The sequence below is a fragment of the Phyllobates terribilis genome, unplaced genomic scaffold, assembly GCF_046119375.1.
Source record: "Phyllobates terribilis strain yellow unplaced genomic scaffold, ASM4611937v1 Scaffold_4__5_contigs__length_816908805, whole genome shotgun sequence".
Lineage (NCBI taxonomy): Eukaryota > Metazoa > Chordata > Amphibia > Anura > Dendrobatidae > Phyllobates > Phyllobates terribilis.
Genome location: NW_027362764.1, coordinates 423,004,729 through 423,024,093, shown reverse-complemented (window position 1 = coordinate 423,024,093; position 19,365 = coordinate 423,004,729). Strand labels below are relative to the sequence as shown.

The 19,365-nt window shown below is 41.8% G+C and overlaps 1 protein-coding gene across 1 annotated transcript in view; it reads right to left on the bottom strand.

The window, feature by feature from the left end:
• ANKH (ANKH inorganic pyrophosphate transport regulator) overlaps nt 1-19,365 on the bottom strand; it is a 162,235-nt gene that overhangs the window by 28,325 nt on the left and 114,545 nt on the right. Inside the window, exon 10 of the mRNA XM_073678629.1 lies at nt 16,458-16,581. Within this exon, the coding sequence (XP_073534730.1) occupies nt 16,458-16,581 (124 nt within the window). The remainder of the gene's footprint in view (nt 1-16,457; nt 16,582-19,365) is intronic.

Sequence of the window (19,365 nt, the reverse complement as noted above, 5' to 3'; positions counted from 1 at the left end):
TAAAATTGTTTTATTGTGTAAAAGCGCCAAAACATTAAAAAAAATATACAGTAAGTGTAGTATCGCTCTACACGTACTGACCCGAAGAATAATGCTGCCTTATCACTTTTACCACACGCAGAACGGCATTACAAAACCCTCAAAAAACAATTCCTGAATTGTTGGTTTTTGTTAATTTTACCTCCCAAAAAACGGATCGCTTTGATCAACAAAATGTCACGTACCCAAAAATGGTACCAATAAAAATGTCAACTCGTCCCGCAAAAAACAAGCCCTCACATGACTCTGTCGGCCGAAATATGGAAAAATTATAGCTCTCAAAATATGGCGAAGCAAAAACTAGATTTTGCAAAAAAAAAGCGTCTTTTAGTGTGTGACAGCTGTCAGTCATAAAAACCCAATATGAATCTGGTATCGCTGTAATCGCACCGACCCGAAGAATAAAGTAATCTAATCACTTATACCACACGAGGAACGGCGTAAAAAATAAATAAAACCAATTCTTCACCTGCTACTGATTTCTTTATTATGTCTCCCAAAGATCACAGTAAGGCTCTGCTCACATTTATCCTGTGCTCTGCGCTGAGCATTTACACCAGAGTTTCCGTGTAAATCTCTGAAATACATGATTCAGAAGGAACCCATGACGGAAGATTCCCTGTAATGAGGCAGATCTAGGCACTGTGGATGCTGTCTGGCCTGTGATCCCACGGTGTCAGTTTTTTTAGGCGTGCATAAAAGTGCGGTTGGCCACAATTTTGTGCACTTCTGAAAAAAGGACACCGCTAAACAGAGGCCAGACGGAGTCCAGAGTAACTCTGCTGCCACATTATAGTGAATGGATCCCGCAGGGGTTTCATCTGAATTACATCACTTGGAAATTTAGATGGAAACCCTGATGTAAGTGCTCAGCCTAGAGCGCCAGATAAATGTTATGTAAAATGTTCCCAATAAAAGCTTCAACTCAGTCCTCAAAAAAAGCTAGTCCCCTCTCAGGTCCGTTATCTGTTAAAAATATAAGGGACTTCCAAGTTACTGGTAGCAGAAAGGCTCTGGAAAAGCGAAATGGCCCTTGCCCCCCAAAAGAAATTCAGAAAATTTTGTGCTCCCAAATCCAAATGCCTCCCTCCCTTCTGAGCCCCACAATGTGCCTAAACTACATTTAGGGTCCACATGTTTGGCATTCCTGTGGCGATGAGAGCTTGCCTAATTTACAGGTGCATGTCTCCAGAAGCACGAGCTGGGCACAACGTACTGGTCACTACAGCGTACTGGTCGCTTCAACGGCAGTTTGAAATTTTCACTCCGCAACATCCACTGCTGCTTGTTTCTAGAAAAGACCCATGGAGTCAAAATCATCACATCTGTAGGTAAATTCCCAAAGGGGTATAATTTCCAAAATGGGGTCACTTGAGAGGGGATTCTGCTCTTCTAGCACTTAGGGGCTGTGTAAATGGAGTTCACAAACTATTCTACAATAATTTGTTCTCCAAGAGTCAAATAGCGCTCCGTCCCTCCCAGATCTCGCCGTATGGCTAAGCGGTACCGTACAGCCACATATGGGGTATTGCTACGTTTAGAAGAAATTGTGTGACACATTTCGGCACCATTTTTACCCATTGCCCTGTGTGAAAATGTAAAATCTGAGGGTAAAACATTTTTTTGTGGTAAAAATATAATTATGTTTTCTTCACTGCCTAATGGTATAAATTTAAAAATTAAAAAATACTCACTACTTCCCTAGATGAATTCCTTGAGACATGTAGTTTACAAAATGTGGTCACTTGTGGGGGTTTCTGCTGTTTCGGCATGTCAGCGACTCTTCAAATGTGACATGGTGTCTGCAACCTATCCCAGCCAACATAGTGCTCCTTTCTCTTCCGAACCCTGCCGTACACCAAAGCAGTGGTTTTCCCCCACATATGGGGTATCAGCGTACTCAGGAGAAATTGCACAACAAATTTCATGGTGCAATTTCTCCTGTTACCTTTATGATAATGCAAAATTAGGGGATGAAAAACATTTTTGTGGGAAAATATAAACTTCTGTGAAGCACCTGGGGGTGCAAGGTGCTCACCACACATCTGGATAAGTTCCCTAAGGGGTCTAGTTTCCAAAATGGTTTCACTTGTGGAGGGTTTCCACTGTTTAGGCACATCAGGGGCTCCCCAAATGCGACATGGCGTCCGCTAATTATTCAAACACATTTTACATTCAAGAAGTCAAATGGCGTTCCTTCCCTTCCGAACCCTGCAGTGCACCCAAACAGTGGTTTTCCCCACATATCGGGTATCAGCGTGCTCAGGAGAAATTGCACTACAAATTGTGTAGTCCATTTTTTCCTGTTACCCTTGTGAAAATAAAAAATTGGGTCTAAAGTAACATTTTTGTGAAAACAAGTTAAATGTTCATTGTTTTCTTCCACATTCCAAAAATTCCCGTGAAGCACCTGAAGGGTTAATAAACTTCTTGAATGTGGTTTTGAGCCCCTTGAGGGGTGCAGTTTTTAGAATGGTGCCACTTTTGGGCATTTTCTGTCATAAAAGCCCCTCAAAGTCACTTCAAATAAGATGTGGTCCCTAAAAAAATGTTTTTGTAAATTTTGTTGGAAAAATGAGAAATCGCTGGTCAACTTTTAACCCTTTAGAACTTCCTAACAAAAAAAAATGTTGGTTCCAAAATTGTGCTGATTTAAAGTATACATGTGAGAAATGCTATTTATTAACTATTTTGTGTGACATATCTCTCTGATTTAAATGCATGAAAATTCAAAGTTTGAAAATAGCAAAATTTTCGCCAAATTTCCGATTTTTTCACAAATAAACACCAGTGATATCGAAGAAATTTTACCACTAACATGAAGTACAATATGTCACGAAAAAACAATCTCAGAATCAGGGGATCCGTTGAAGCGTTCCAGAGTAATTACCTCATAAAGTGACAGTGGTCGGAATTGAAAAAATTGGCCTGGTCACAAAGGCGAAAACAGGCTCTGGCACGAAAAGGTTAAGAACAAGTTCACTCCTGCATCTGTACTACATTTTAAAGGTGCATTATGAACTTTTTCAAACCAATAGGGGAATTAACCCCTTTACCCCCGAGGGTGGTTTGCACGTTAATGACAAGGCCAATTTTTACAATTCTGACCACTGTCACTTTATGAGGTAATTACTCTGGAGCGCTTCAACGGATCCCCCTGATTCTGAGAATGTTTTTTCGTGACATATTGTACTTCATGATTGTGGTAAAATTTCTTCGATATCACTTGCGTTTATTTGTGAAAAAAACGGAAATTTGGCAAAAATTTAGCAATTTTCAAAATTTGAACTTTTATGCCCTTAAATCAGAGAGATATGTCACACAAAATAGTTAATAAATAACATTTCCCACATGTTTACTTTACATCAGCACAATTTTGGAACCAACATTTTTTTTGCTAGGGAGCTATAAGGGTTAAAAGTTGACCAGCGATTTGAAGTCACTTTGAGGGGCCTTTATGACAGAAAATACCCAAAAGTGACACCATTCTAAAAACTGCACCCCTCAAGGTGCTCAAAACCACATTCAAGAACTTTATTAACCCTTCAGGTGCTTCACAGGAATTTTTGGAATGTGGAAGAAAAAAATGAACATTTAACTTTTTTCACAAAAATGTTACTTTAGACCCAATTTTTTTTTTATTTTCGCAGGGGTAACAAGAAAAAATGGACCCCAAAATTTGTTGTGCAATTTCCCCTGGGCACGCAGATACCCCATATGTGGGGAAAAAGTACTGTTTGGGCGCACGGCAGGGCTCGGAAGGGAAGGAGCGCCATTTGACTTTTTGATTGTAAAATTTGCTTGAATAATTAGCGGACGCCATGTCGCGTTTGGAGAGCCCCTGTGTGCCTAAACATTGGAGCTCCCCCCCAAGTGACCCTATTTTGGAAACTAGACCCCTCAGGGAACTTATCTAGATGTGTGGTGAGCACTTTGAACCCCCAAGTGTTTTGCAAAGGTTTATGACGTAGAGCCGTGAAAAAAAAAAATCATTTTTTTTCCACAAAAACGCTCTTTTAGCCACAATATTTTTATTTTCACGAGGGTACTAGGAGAAATTGGACCCCAAAAGTTGTTGTGCAATTTCTCCTGAGTACGCTGATACCCCATGTGTTGGAGAAAACTACTGTTTGGGCGCATGTCAGGGCTCGGAAGGGAAGGAGTGACGCTTTGGAATGCAGACTGTGATGGAATTGTCTGTGGATGTCATGTCACGTTCTCAGAGCCCCTGATGTGCCTAAACAGTGGAAATGCCCAACAAGTGCCCCCTTTTTGGAACAGATACCTGATTTGTCAATTTTATAATGTAGTGTTATACACCAGTTGTGTAGGACAACCTGACAAACACTACACAACTGAAGTATGACAACCTGACGAACACTACGTCAGCTGTGTAGTGTTCGTCAGGTTGTCATACGTCAGAAATTAATTCAATAGTCCATGGAAGTATGGTACCTTTTGAAGCAGTCTTTCATGCAGAGGCCAGGTTTGTCGGGGCAGGTGTCACATTGGTAAATGGTGTCCTTGCGTATTCCCCTTCGGTAACACACTCGGCACTTCTTTTGTGACTTACCTTTTTTTCCGCTGTGAGGTATCTGCCACGGGAAATGCTGGCCCGGTACAATTCGAGGTCCTTCAGTTCCAGAAGTAGTGGGGCCCGCTCCGCCACCACTGCCAAATATCAGGGCCTTGATAACTTGTTGTTGAAGTGCTCGATGACCGGCCGAACTTTGAAAAGACGATCAAAGTTCGGGTCATCGCGTGCAGGACACCTTGCATTATCTTCGTAATGCAAGAACTTGCGGAAGGCCTCAAAACGTGTCCGGGTCATGACCATTCGGAACACTGGAGTGTTATACAAAACGTCAACACTCCAGTATTGCTGAACCTCTGTTTTTTTTCAGGATCCCCATATGAAGGACCAGGTCCCAAAACTTCATCATTTCTTCTGCGTCTACAGGAGACCAGTTAGAAAATGATGAAGAAGGGTTTTGTTCCAAAAATTGATGAGCATACAAATTAGTTTGGCCCACCATGAGGTTTATAAAATCCTCAGAGAAAAAGACTTTGAAAAAGTCTATTTCTGTGAGGTCGGTGGTGTCAAACTTGATTCCTGATTCCGCCACGAAATCAGGAATCAGTGGCTCAAAATTTTCGGGGGGCGAGGTCCATATGGGGTCAGTAGTGGGGGGCGCTGGAACATCTCCTCTCCTGCGACGACTGAGGGGCGGTCCAGCGGCACCTGAGAAGGACGATGAGGCGTCGGAAAAGTAAAGAAATGTGGGATCCTCGCCCTCGCTGTCAGTCTCAGTGTCGGAGGCAACAATAGCGTATGCCTCCTCCGCTGAATAGCGAGTTTGGGATGAGCCGGACATTTTTGTCATCATCGATTGCTCCAATCAGAGCTGGCTGGGGCTTCTTTGACATCACAGGGGGTCATGGGGAGGTGACAGGCAGGTCACAAGCCGGTCATCGCCCCGTGACCTCCCTGTTACCGCGTGGTCCCGCTGTGATCGGTGCGATCGATTTGATCAGCGATCGCACCGATCCTAGCAGTTTGGGGAGAGGGCTGTGGTTACTAGGCAACAGCCTAGGATCGCACCGATCCTAGGCTGCACATCACTGTTTCCGGCAATCTGATTGCCGGAAACAGTGAGAAATGCTGTGATTGGCTGTTCAGAATTGAACAGCCAATCACAGCGATCGTGGGTGTGAAGGGGCGGCGACACCCCCCGAGATGCCGACGCCATCTACCCTAAGGTAAGATGGCACCGGAATTTTAATGCTATCACCGCGCCTTCGGTCGCCGTGCCGCATTAAAGATAGGGCGTATTAATACGTATCTGGTCCATAAGGCCCAGGGCACAGATACGTACTAATACGCCCTATGTCGTAAAGGGGTTAAAGCCCCATTATGTATTACCAACTCAGCACCTGCACATATTTTATAAGCATGGATGGTCACACAGCTTGTCAGTATGCATTTTATATACATCAATACAAATATACAGTGGGTACGTAAAGTATTCAGACCCCTTTACATTTTTCACTCTGTTTCATTGCAGTCATTTGGTAAATTCTAAAGTTATTTTTTTTTCTCTCATTAAAGTACACCCTGCACCCCATCTTGACTGAAAAAAAACAGAAATGTAGACATTTTTGCAAATGTATTACAAAATAAAAACTAAAATATCACATGGTCATAAGTATTCAGACCCTTTGCTCAGACACTCATATTTAAGTCACATGCTGTCCATTTCCCTGTGATCCTCCTTGAGATGGTTCTACTCCTTTCATTGGAGTCCAGCTAATTAAATTGATAGGACTTGATTTGGAAAGGCACACACCTGTCTATATAAGACCTCACAGCTCACAGCGCATGTCAGACCAAATGAGAATCATGAGCTCAAAGGAACTGCCCAAGGAGCTCAGAGACAGAATTGTGGCAAGGCACAGATCTGGCCAAGGTTACACAAGAATTTCTGCATTACTCAAGGTTCCTAAGAGCACAGTGGCCCCCATAATCCTTAAATGGAAGAAGTTTGGGACCACCAGAAGTCTTCCTAGACCTGGCTGTCCAGCCAAACTGAACAATCGTGGGAGAAGAGCCTTGGTGAGAGAGGTAAAGAAGAACCCCAAGATCACTGTGACTGAGCTCCAGAGATGCAGTAGGGAGATGGGAGAAAGTTCCACAAAGTCAACTATCGCTGCAGCCCTCCACCAGTTGGGCCTTTATGGCAGAGTGGCCCAACGGAAGCCTCTCCTCAGTGAAAGACATATGAAAGCCCGTATAGAGTTTGCTCAAAAACACATGAAGGACTCCCAGACTATGAGAAATAATATTCTTTGGTCTGATGAGATGAATATATAACTTTTTGGTGATAATTCTAAGCGGTATGTGTCGAGAAAACCAGGCACTGCTCATCACCTGCCCAATACAATACTAACAGTGAAACATGGTGGTGGCAGCATCATGCTATGGGGGTGTTTTTCAGCTGCAGGGACAGGACAACTGGTTGCAATTGAAGGAAACATGAATGTGGCCAAGTACAGAGAGATCCTGGATGAAAACCTCTTCCAGAGTGCTCTGGACCTCAGACTTGGCCGAAGATTTACCTTCCAACAAGACAATGACCCTAAGCACACAGCTAAAATAACAAAGGAGTGGCTTCAGGACAACTCTGTGACCATTCTCGACTGGTCCAGCCAGAGCCCTTACCTAAACGAAATTGAGCATCTCTGGAGAGACCTGAAAATGGCTGTCCACCAATATTCACCATCCAACCTGACGGAACTGGAGAGGATCTGCAAGGAAGAATGGCAGAGGATCCCCAAATCCAGGTGTGAAAAACTTGTTGCATCATTCCCAAGAAGACTCATGGCTGTACTAGCTCAAAAGGGTGCTTCAACTCAATACTGAGCAAAGGGTCTGAATATTTATGACCATGTGATATTTCAGTTTTTCTTTTTTAATAAATTTGCAAAAATTTCTACATTTCTGGTTTTTTTTCCAGTTAAGATGGGGTGAAGAGTGCACTTTAATGAGAAAAAAAATTAACTTTTTAGAATTTACCAAATGGCTGCAATGAAACAAAGAGTGAAAAATTTAAAGGGGTCTGAATACTTTCCGTACCCACTGTACATGTAATCTGTTATAAAACACATTGGACAACGGTACCATTAAGGTGAAGCAATCAATATCAATGTGTGTAACACTTGTAGAATTCAGCATCTTTTTACATGTAGCACAACTTCAGAACAAGTAGGTGAATTGTTCTTGTAATAAAGAACTAACTTGAAATCTTCTCTTTTCTTTGTCATCCCAGTAATGTGTACAGTTACCTCCATGTCCCTTTTTCCTACCAGCTAAATAAATAAGTTCCTCAATGAGCTACCAAACCTTCCTATGGGCTATTTAATGTTCTCATAGTCTACACAAGTGTTCAATTCTGTGTGTTCACCTTGTTCCATATCAAATAGTCCATAGGGCTTCATGAACAATGTTCAATGTTTGTTGACCACAATGACACAATTGAAGAGTACGATTTTAGTAAATGCATAACAGATGCACACATTGAGATTAACCCTCTTCTTGCAGAAATCCTCTAGCAGATCATTTGCTCAATTCCCAGATAATCAGTATAATTATTTTTGTTTCTGAAAAGAGCTAATACATCAAGCATGTAGTCAGGAAGAGGCCAGTAAAAGGGCATAATAGGGTCACTGGTGGTCCATGAGCTTTGGAAGGTGATATTCAACTTAAAAGACCTATTGGTATGACAGGAATTTCTACAGTGGCTTGCAAAAGTATCCCCACCTTGGTTCTTTGCCTATTTTGTTACATTACAACCGGTGTTTAAATATTTTTGTAATCCGATTTGTGTGTGAGGCATCAGCACTAAATAGTCTAAGTCGGTGAAGTGATAAAAATATAGGTATAAATTAAATTTATGGCTTAAAAAAACTAAAAATTGGCATGTGCATATGTATTCACCCCCTTTGCTATGAAGCCCCTAAAAATTTCTGATGCAAGCAATTGCCTTCATAAGTCACATGCTTAGTGAAACATTGCACACAGGTGGACTTCCGACGTGTCACATGGTCTGTCGGTATATGCAAAACTTTTCTGAAAGGCCACAGAGGCTGCAACACCATTAAAAAAAGAGGCACCACTAACCAAACACCATGAAAACCAAGGAGATCTCCGAACAAGTCACAGACAAAGTTGTTGAGAAGTACAGGTCAGGGTTGGGTTATAAAAAAATATTCCAATCTCTGATGATTTAATGCATTATCATAAAATGGAAAGAACATGGTACCACAACAAACCGCCAATAGAAGGCCGCCCACCAAATCGCTCAGCCTGGGCAAGGAGGGCATTAATCAGAGAAGCAGCACAGAGAACAAAGCTAACCCTGAAGGAGCTGCAGAGATCCCAAATAGAGACTGGAGTATGTGTCCATACGACCACAATAAGCCACAGACTCCATAGAGGGGGCCTTTATGTAAGAGTTGGCAGAAGAAAAAACTTTACATACACACAAGAATTGTAAGGCTTGTTTTGAGTTTGCCAAAAGGCATGTGGGAGACTCCCCAAATATATGGTGGAAGTTACTATGGTCAGATGAGACCAAAATGTAACTTTTTCAGTGCCGAGATAAATGCTATGTCTGGTGCCAAGCCAATTAATCACCTCAAGAACACCATTCCCACAGGGAAACATGGTGGTGGCAGAATGATACTGTGGGGATGTTTTTCGGCAGCTGAGAAAATGGTCAGAGTCGAGGGGAAGATGGATGGTGCAAAATACATGGATATTCTTGAGCAAAACCTGTTTCAGTCTGTCAATGATTTGAGACTGGGACAGAGGTTCACCTTCCAACAAGACATTGATCCAAAGCATACTGCTAAAGTGACACTCGAGTGGTTTAAGGGGAAATATATAATTATTTTGGAGTGGCCTAGTCAAAGCCCAGACCTTAATAAAATTGAAAATTTGTGGTCAGACTTGAAGATTGTTGTTCATCAGAGGAAACCATCTAACTTGAAGGAGCTGGAGCAGTGTTGCCTTGAGAAATGATCAAAAATCCCAGTGGCAAGATGCGGAAAGCTCATAGAGACTTATCTAAAGTGACTTGCAGCTGTAATTGCCACAAAAGGAGGCTCTACAAAGTACTCACTGTACAGGGGTGAATAATTATGCACACTGAAGTTTTCAGTTATTTTGTCCAATTTCTTGTTTGGTTCACAATAAAAAGAAATCCAAACGTTCACAGTTGTAGACATGTTCGTTAGATGAACTGATGCAAACCCTCAAAAGAACACTATTGTATATGTTGTTTGGAACCACCTAACTGCTTTATTGAGTTTATCAAATACAAAAAAGGTCCATGTCCTCCTATATCAGGAGGTTGAATCTTGTGAAGACAGAGGACCAGCTTGGGATGAAAGTACGACCCCAAAGAGCTGAATGTAATGAAATATCCTGTTGAATGATAAAAAAAACATTAGGCGCCACTAATTTTGGTGCTATGTATCTCCACAAGAGTGAAGGAAGAAAAAACCTTTTATATACATTTCTGCTACTATGTGCAGGAATGTACAATTTATAAGGCAAAAATCAGTCAAATGTCCTCTTTAACCTGCACTGTGGGCAAAATCTTGACTATTTTCTAAGAGATGCTATTCTGGAGCTTCTCAATAAATTAAGCTTCTAACCAAGAATCAACATGGGATTATGAGACATCAGTCCTGTTAAACTAATTTGATCAGCTTTTATGAGGAGCTTAAGTTTCAGACTGGACAACCATAAAGCCATAAAGGATGTCTATCTGGACTTTTCAATGGCATTTGAACTCCGGTAATAAAAAAGTTAGGTACATAATATGAGAAGAATAGGACTGGGTGAAAATATATGTAATTGGAATAACAACTGGCTCAGTGATAGGAAATAGAGGGTGGTTAATAATGGAATTAACTCGGATTCAGTCACAGTTAAAAGTGGGGTACCACAGGGATCAGCGTTGGGCCCCTTTATTTTTAATATATTTATTAGTGACCATGTTGAGGAAACAGTAGCATTTCAATATTTGCCAATGATACTTTGGCAAGCTGGAGGCCAAGAAAAGGCAATCTAAGTTTAAACACTTATTAAGGTCATGCACTTAGGTCAGGGAAACAAAATATACAACTATGAAGTAAATAGAAAAATACTGGGTGAAACGGTCACTGAAAATAGCAAACTCAACCTCAGTGACTAGTGCCAGGCAGCTGCTGCCAAGGCAAATACAATCATGGGATGCATTAAAGGGAACCTGTCAGCAGTTTTGTGCTACCTCATCTGTAGGCAGCATGATAAATTCTAGCAATGTATCACCTACTGGGCTGCTTGCTGCAGTTTTAATAAAATCTCTGTTTTATCTGCTGCAGATCTACCAGTTCTCCGAATCCCGAGCTCTGTATAACCCCACTCCCACCAGTGATTGACCGCTTTTTGAGTACATTGTGCGTAGGCAGAAACCTGCCAACCAGTGGTGGGGGCAGGGTGACAGAGCTTATGAATATGGAGGACTACATGGAAGCAATTTCAATCGCCCTCTAGTGATATTCTCCTGCTGATAAAACTGTGGTTTTAATAAAACTACAGCAAGCAGCTCAGTAAGTGACATTGCTGGAATAGGGGTCTCTGCTTCTACATCATGCTGTTCTCAGATTAGGTACCAAAAACGTAGAGACTAGTTCTCGAGATTTATGAGCATGCTCGGGCGAGCACCTATTATCTTCAGCGTGCTCGGGCTTTAAGTTTTTGTCGCTCCGTGAACATGATTTGCGACTGTTTGACAGCTTTAATACATGTGAGGAATGCTGGAAAAACAGGCATTCCTCACATGTATTAAAGCTGTCAGTCGCAAATCATATTCACGGAGCGAAAACTTAATGCCCGAGCACGCTGAAGATAATAGATGCTCGTCCGAGCATGCTCGGAAATCTCAAGCAACGAGCATGCTCGATCATCACTAGTAGCGACAGATTCCCTTTAAAAAAGGCTCATGACAAGAACATAGTTTTGTCTTAATATAAGTCACTCGTCAGGCCAAACACTGGAGCCCAAAACTATATATAGTAATCTAAGGATGTAGGTGAACTAGAGCGGGTGCAGAGAAGAGCGATCAAGGTTATTAAGGGACTGGGGGGTCTGCAATACCAGGTTATTAAACTTGGGGTTATTCAGTTTGGAAAACCAAAAGCTTAGGGGCGATCTTATTACAATGTACAAAAATACGAATGGACAGGCCAGAGATATTTCTGCTGATCTTTTTACACCTAGGCTTGTATCAATGATAAGGGGGCATCCTCTAGATCTAAAGGAAAGAAGGCATAATCACAGACACGGATTCTTAACTGTAAGAGCAGTGAGACTATGGAACTCTCAGCCACAACATGTTGTAATGGTTGATTCACTACAAAAGTTCACTGAGGACCTGATGCCTTTCTTGAGAAATATATTACAGTACTTTCGTCTGCATTGAGATGCTGATCCAAAGAAATAGTCTGATCACCATAGGTGGAGTCCGGAAGGAATTTTCCCCTAACATGGGGCAATTAGCATCTGGCTCATGGGTTTTTTGCTTTCCTTTGGATCAACATGTTAGGGTATAAGTTGTACTTCATAGACTTGTAATTCATAGTTTTAAAGTTGAAAGAATGCACTGATTATTTTGTGACAACTGTAGCTGTCAAAAGGTGGAATATTATGCAGCAATTGAACAGTTAATTTTTTTAAATTAATGTGGTAGAAGTAGGAAAAATGGGCATATATAAAGATTTGGGCCAATTTGATGGCTAAATGAGTTAACAGACCAAATCTGCAGGTCTTGTGGTGTTCCCTGAATGCAGTGCTTCTTATCTATCAATAATAATGTTCCAAAGAAGAAGAACCAGTACCAAAACCGCATTCACCCATTAATAATGAATTAATAGCTAACACATGTAAACTCATCATTCATCTGGAGACAAAGTCCAACATCAAGTAAGATGGATACTGGGAAGATTGTCGAGATGCATCATATTTTGGATTGAAGTCAGTATGCATGTGCTAGGGTCAGTGATGCGACCCAAGCAACGAGAGCCAGAAGCAGTACGTGTCTAATGAGGATAGGTGAAGCCGGATGTCACTCCAGCACACACTATAACGAACTTGCTGATTGGACGTTATCATCTCCACCTTGATAAAATGTTGTGTGGTGTACTGTCAGTGGCTAATTTACTACATGCCCATTATGATGTTACACACAAGAATGTAAAGAGTCTGTGGCTTTCTAGTGGCGCCATTGCTCATTTCCTCGTGAGCGTAGTCATTTTTCCTTAAATAGCAGTGGTTCATCAAGATGTGTGTCCTGCAGACACGTTTTATATCTAATGAGAGCAACTACTAATTGATACGAGAAAGCAGATATAGCTAGGAGTAAAATTAATATAGTAGGAATTCATATAGATTACAATGACTCTGCAGTTATTGTTTTTTAAAGCAGTTTTTCTTGTTTCGGTTAATGAATGTGTCACAGCGGTAACTTGAGTGCCTCCTCAGCGCAGCCCTACTCACCATGGTCACCGTGCAGCGTCTCCTCACATCAGGTCGGTTTGCTGAGGTTTGTTTCCTGCTGCACTCCTTTGCACTGCTACTAAATCATGGTGATTCCATCTGGCATTAGGGGGGCATTAAAAGTCTATGCAGGAATTTAACCCTGCTGTGTCCCGCAAATATTTGTTTCCCCGGCTTATCCCATGCAAGCAGGTTCTATTTAAGGCAGCTCCTATCTCCACCCCTTGCTCAAAAGTGGTTTCTGCTCTGTTAGTCTAGGTCAGTGTTCCCTAACTCCGGTCCTCAAGAGCCACCAACAGGTCATGTTTTCAGGATTTCATTAGTATTGCCCAGGTGATAATTGCATTAAATGCCCAGGCAATATTTCCATCACTTGGGCAATACTAAGGAAATCCTGAAAACATGATCTGTTGGTGGCTCTTGAGGACCGGAGTTGGGGAACACTGGTCTATGTGCATGCAACCTTCTGTATCCAGCTTCCCGTTAATGACCCGGCCTGTTTATCCGTCCTGCCTGACCTCTCCGCTCCTAACCTCTGTTACGTTTTCTGATCCTGTGCTGCATACCCCGACCTTGGACCGTCTGACTTCGCCTCTGTCTCACCCCTCCCCGTACCGCGTACCCGTATCTCTGAGCCTCCGCTCAGCTGCCGCAGTCCCGGGAACTGCCCTGGCGTAGCACCTGGAGTCTAGCTGTGGCCAGGCCTATCCACACCAGCAGAGTAAATATATGATCTGCATAAGTGGCACCTTCCCATTAGCAAGGATGTAGAGTTTACCTCTGGAATACAGACTCTAGTTGTGCAGAGTCAGAGAAAAGTGTGATAGACTTCAGACAATTCTCCCTAGGATGTACAGATAGCTCTCCTACTACAAAAGCTGTCTCTCGGGTAATATTTAAAAGGCTACCATGTATAGTCATGGCCAAAAGTATTGAGAATGAGACAAATAGTAATTTTTCCAAAGTTTACTGCTTCATTTTTTGTAATGGCAATTTGCATATACTCCTGAATGTCAAAGAGTGATCAGCTTAACAGCAATTACTGTACTTGCAAAGTCAATATTTGCCCAGAAAATGAACTTTAACCCCCAAAACACATTTCAACATCATTGCAGTCCTGCCTTAAAAGGAGCAGCTAACATCGTTTTAGTGATTGATCCATTAACACAGGTGTGGGTGTTGATGAGGACAGGGCTGGCGATCAATCAGTCATGATTAAGTAAGAATGACATCACTGGACACTTTAAAAGGAGGCTGGTTCTTGGTATCATTGTTTCTCTTCAGTTAACCATGGTTATCTCTAAAGAAACACGTGCAGCCATCATTGCACTGCACAAAAATGGCCTAACAAGGAAGAGTATCGCAGCTACAAAGATTGCACCTCAGTCAACAATCTATCGCATCATCAAGAACTTCAAGGAGAGAGCTTCCATTGTTGTCAAAAAGGCTCCAGGGCGCCCAAGAAAGACCAGCAAGCGCCAGGACCGTATCTTAAAACTGTTTCAGCTGCGGGATCCGACTACCAGCAGTGCCGAGCTTGCTCAGGAATGGCAGCAGGCTGGTGTGAGTGCTTCTGCACGCACTGTGAGGCGGAGACTCTTTGAGCAAGGGCTGGTTTCAAGGAGGGCAGCAAAGAAGCCACTTCTCTCCAGAAAAAACATCAGGGACCGACTGATATTCTGCAAAAGGTACAGGGAGTGGACTGCTGAGGACTGGGGCAAAGTCATTTTTTCTGATGAATCCCCTTTTCGATTGTTTGGGAAATCTGGAAAACAGCTTATTTGGAGAAGAAGAGGTGAGCGCTACCACCAGTCTTGTCTCATGCCAACTGTAAAGCATCCTGAAACCATTCATGTGTGGGGTTGCTTCTCAGCCAAGGGAATCGGCTCACTCACAGTCTTGCCTAAAAACACAGCCATGAATAAAGAATGGTACCAGAATGTCCTCCAAGAGCAACTTCTCCCAACTGTCCAAGAGCAGTTTGGCGCCCAACAATGCCTTTTCCAGCATGATGGAGCACCTTGCCATAAAGCAAAGGTGATAACTAAATGGCTCATGGAACAAAACATAGAGATTTTGGGTCCATGGCCTGGAAACTCCCCAGATCTTAATCCCATTGAGAACTTGTGGTCAATCATCAAGAGACGGGTGGACAAACAAAAACCAACAAATTCTGGCAAAATGCAAGCATTGATTATGCAAGAATGGACTGCTATCAGTCAGGATTTGGTCCAAAAGTTGATTGAGAGCATGCCAGGGAGAATTACAGAGGTCTTAAAGAAGAAGGGGCAACACTGCAAATATTGACTTGCTTCATTAACTCATTCTAACTGTCAATATAACCTATTGGTACTCATAATATGATTGCAATTATATTTCTGTATGTGATATAAACATCAGACAAACACTAATAAAAACCAGAGGCCAGCAGATCATGTGAAAATATAATTTTGGTGTCATTCTCAAAACTTTTGGCCATGACTGTAAGTCAATATCTCATGCTTTATGTAGGAGTACACATCCTTGGTTAAAAATGAACACCGACTACAGAGTGGCAGAATTTTGGCAGAGATGCCATCCATGCCTTCAAAGTGATCAGTAATAGGGTACTCTTACTGCACTTATCACTAATGATAAAGATCAGCACAGGAAGCGACATGGAACACCGGCTAATAGCGCACAACCATGCAACGTTCTGCCTACTGATGTGGATAGAGAGCAGCTATGGAGCATGTGCAGCTAAGTCTCACACTCCATAGTAGAGGAGAGCTACGCAACAACTTCTATGAGGTTAGCATTAGGACTACTACAATGACTACTGATGATATCGCTCTCGAAGTATGATTAAAAGGTGCCCCAGAAGATATAGATTATCTATAGTTCCATTAATCTATGGTTTGGGAACATAACTGGCTATTTTCGTGCTAGTTTTATTGGTCTTTTGGGCTCAGGAAACAAACTTTAAGATTAAGTAAGGATATTTTTGAAAAAATTGACACTGATCTCGACAATGGTAAGGCGCAGGCTTCATGCCCTACCTGTTGAGACTGCAATAGAAAAAGACTGAAAAGCCATGATTTAGAATATATGACTGGAGCAGTCTAACTGCAGAAAAAAAATCTAAAGTATAATTAAGTGGCCAACATTCTTTGCCACTTAAATATTAACTTTATGTTGTGTAACTGGTTACAACTTATGATATATTAAAGTACAGGCAAATTCTTTACATTACAGTGAACACAGGCTGGCAGTAACTAGTGTAATCCAGTACTCAAGGTCATGGCTTTCCAGGCAGTTATGTGATGGAGAAACTTACCCTAGATAAGGCAAGATAATAAGACTCGAGATGAGGACGATTATTCTTAAAACGGAGCTTGGTGCCAGCACAAATGTCTTCTTGAGTGTCATTAGCCATCCAGTTAAGTGAGCCCGCACAGTAACTAAATAAAGGAAAGGAAGAGTACAGAATTCAACAATGTTGTACTGATGTAGCTTCTTCTGAATGCAGTTAGATCTGTGAAATCCGCACATTATCGGAAAGCTCATGAAAGCAGTTACTATTATATGTGACTTTTTGTATCACATACAGTGGAGAATATAAGTATTTGTTACACTGCTGATTTTGCAAGTTTTCCCACCTACAGAGAATGGAGAGGTCTGAAATATTTATCGTAGGTACACTTCAACTGTGAGAGACAGAATCTAAAAATAAAAAACAGAAAATCACATAGTATGATTTTTAAATAATTAAATTGCATTTTATTGCATGAAATTAGTATGTGATCACCTACCAACGAGCAAGAATTCTGTCTCTCACAGATCTGTTAGTTGTTCTTTAAGAAGCCCTCCTACTCTGCACCCATTACCTGTATTAATTGCACCTGTTTGAACTCGTTACCTGTATAAAAGACACCTTTTCATACATTTAATCAATCACACTACAACCTCTATACCATTGCCAAGACCAAACAGCTGTCTAAGGACACCAGGGACAAAATTTCAGACCTCTCCATTCTTTGAGGTGGGAAAACTTGCAAAATCGGCAGTGTATCAAATACTTATTCTTCCCACTGATGAAAGGGTAGGTGAGCTGAAATATTTTTTCTACATTACTTATTTTTCCCACTGTACATGCTACACATATTTTGCAAGATTATACATAGGGTAATGAACAATCAGAGAAATGGGCTGAATGTATCAGACAATGGCTGCATGGTTCCAGCCATGTGCTTAACTCTAAAACGTTGCAGCGTTTCAGAGAAAAACAGTTTACTAGCCAAAGGGGACCAAGCCACATGGGGAGCTAGTTGAACAGGCAGGTCCCTGATGGCTTCTCCCCGCCCGTTGCCAGTGATTGACAGGTCTTTCTTTGTGGGCATGTACAGTACAGACCAAAAGTTTGGACACACCTTCTCATTTATAGATTTTTCTGTATTTTCATGACTATGAAAATTGTACATTCACACTGAAGGCATCAAAACTATGAATTAACACATGTGGAATTATATACTTAACAAAAAAGTGTGAAACAACTGAAAATATGTCTTATATTCTAGGTTCTTCAAATTTATAGTCATGAAAATACAGAAAAATCATAAAATGAGAAGGTGTGTCCAAACTTTTGGTCTGTACTGTATAAGGAGAGACCGATCACTCAGGGGGAGCAGGCCAGTAGAAGCAGCCAGGGACCCGGCTGTCTGACTAGTCTTTCGTGTGGACAGCATCGGGCAAGTTCACTTTATTACAAAAGTCCAAGATGTAAAAAGGAAAAAAAAAAAGTTTATTAGATTTACAATTAAAATGTTCTTTAGATCGGCTTGTGTATGTAATAGACTTGGACAACATAACTATAGCTACTGGACATTGCAGTGGAATTCAAAAAGTATGCTTAATTATTATTATTATTTTTTGCAGGTTAAGCCTACTTGTCTTTGAAGGTCAAAATATACTATAAAGGGGTTGTCCTCTTTCAGAAAACTTTTTCCTGCAGGCACAATTAACTTTAGAAAAACAAATTGTGCTTTATTTCCCTTCCCTAGGTCCAGCGCTGTGGCTCTGCTGCTGTCTTCTGGAAAGAAGATGTTGTCGCTGCAGCCAAATGACAAAGACCAGGGCAGCAGCATAAAACACAGCGTTGACCCAGGAAAGGTAAATAAAGCAGTTTGTTTGTTTTTTCAGAAGCTACATGGTCATGAGGGCAAAAGTTTTGGAAAGAGGACAACATCTTTATACATACATAAAAAGAAATTAAAATTAAACAAGGACTATTCGACCCTTAGGCTGCGTGCCCACTATTCGTTTTTCAAGCGTTTTCGCCGCGAAAACGCTTGGTAATACGTGCCCCATGGTCCCCAATGATAATCCGCATGTGCTGTGTACATGCTGCGGAAATTTCTGCTGCGGATTATCATTGCGGAAAAATACGCAGCATGTCCATTAATTTTGCAGAAACGCGGCGTAATTGCCGCCACTGACTTGCACTGAATCGCATAATATCCGCATGACTACATGTAAACATGCAGATATTAAGCGATTCAATGTGCGGATGGTACCCGGGTCTGGAGAAGAGGAGACTTTCATCCAGACCCGGGTACCATAGTACCTGTAGTTAAAAAAGAATTAAAATAGAAAAAACATTATACTCACCTTCTGATGGTCCCCGGTCTTCTCTACGGTGCGTCCGGTGTCTTCAGTGGCTCGCGGTGGTGTAAAAGGACCTTCAATGACGTCATTTAGTCATGTGACAGGTCAAGCGACTGAGGCGGTCGCGTGACCTGTCACATGACTAAATGACGTCATGGAAGGTCCTTTTACACCACCGCGAGCTGCCGAAGACACCAGATAAGGAGACCGGGGGCCATCGGAAGGTGAGTATAATGTTTTTTTTTATTTTTCACCATTTTATTTTATTTTTTACTATTGATTCTGCATTTGCCCTGCAGCCAATCAGCGTACGCTAATGGACCGCTTCACTCATTTACTTCTAACGAAACCAACATCCAGAAAAACTGAGAGCTTCCATTGCTCTCTAAATTTCTCCAAATGTCAGTTACATCCGAAGGATGTGAGAGTAAAGCGGCCCATTAGTGGACGCTAATTGGCTCCAGGGCTCGCGTGACATTACGTCATGCTAGCCCCAGGAGACCCGGCGTCAACATCGCTGGAAAGGCGCTGGCACCAAAGGTGAGTACCGGCTGTTTTTATTTTACATAGGGGAAAATGAT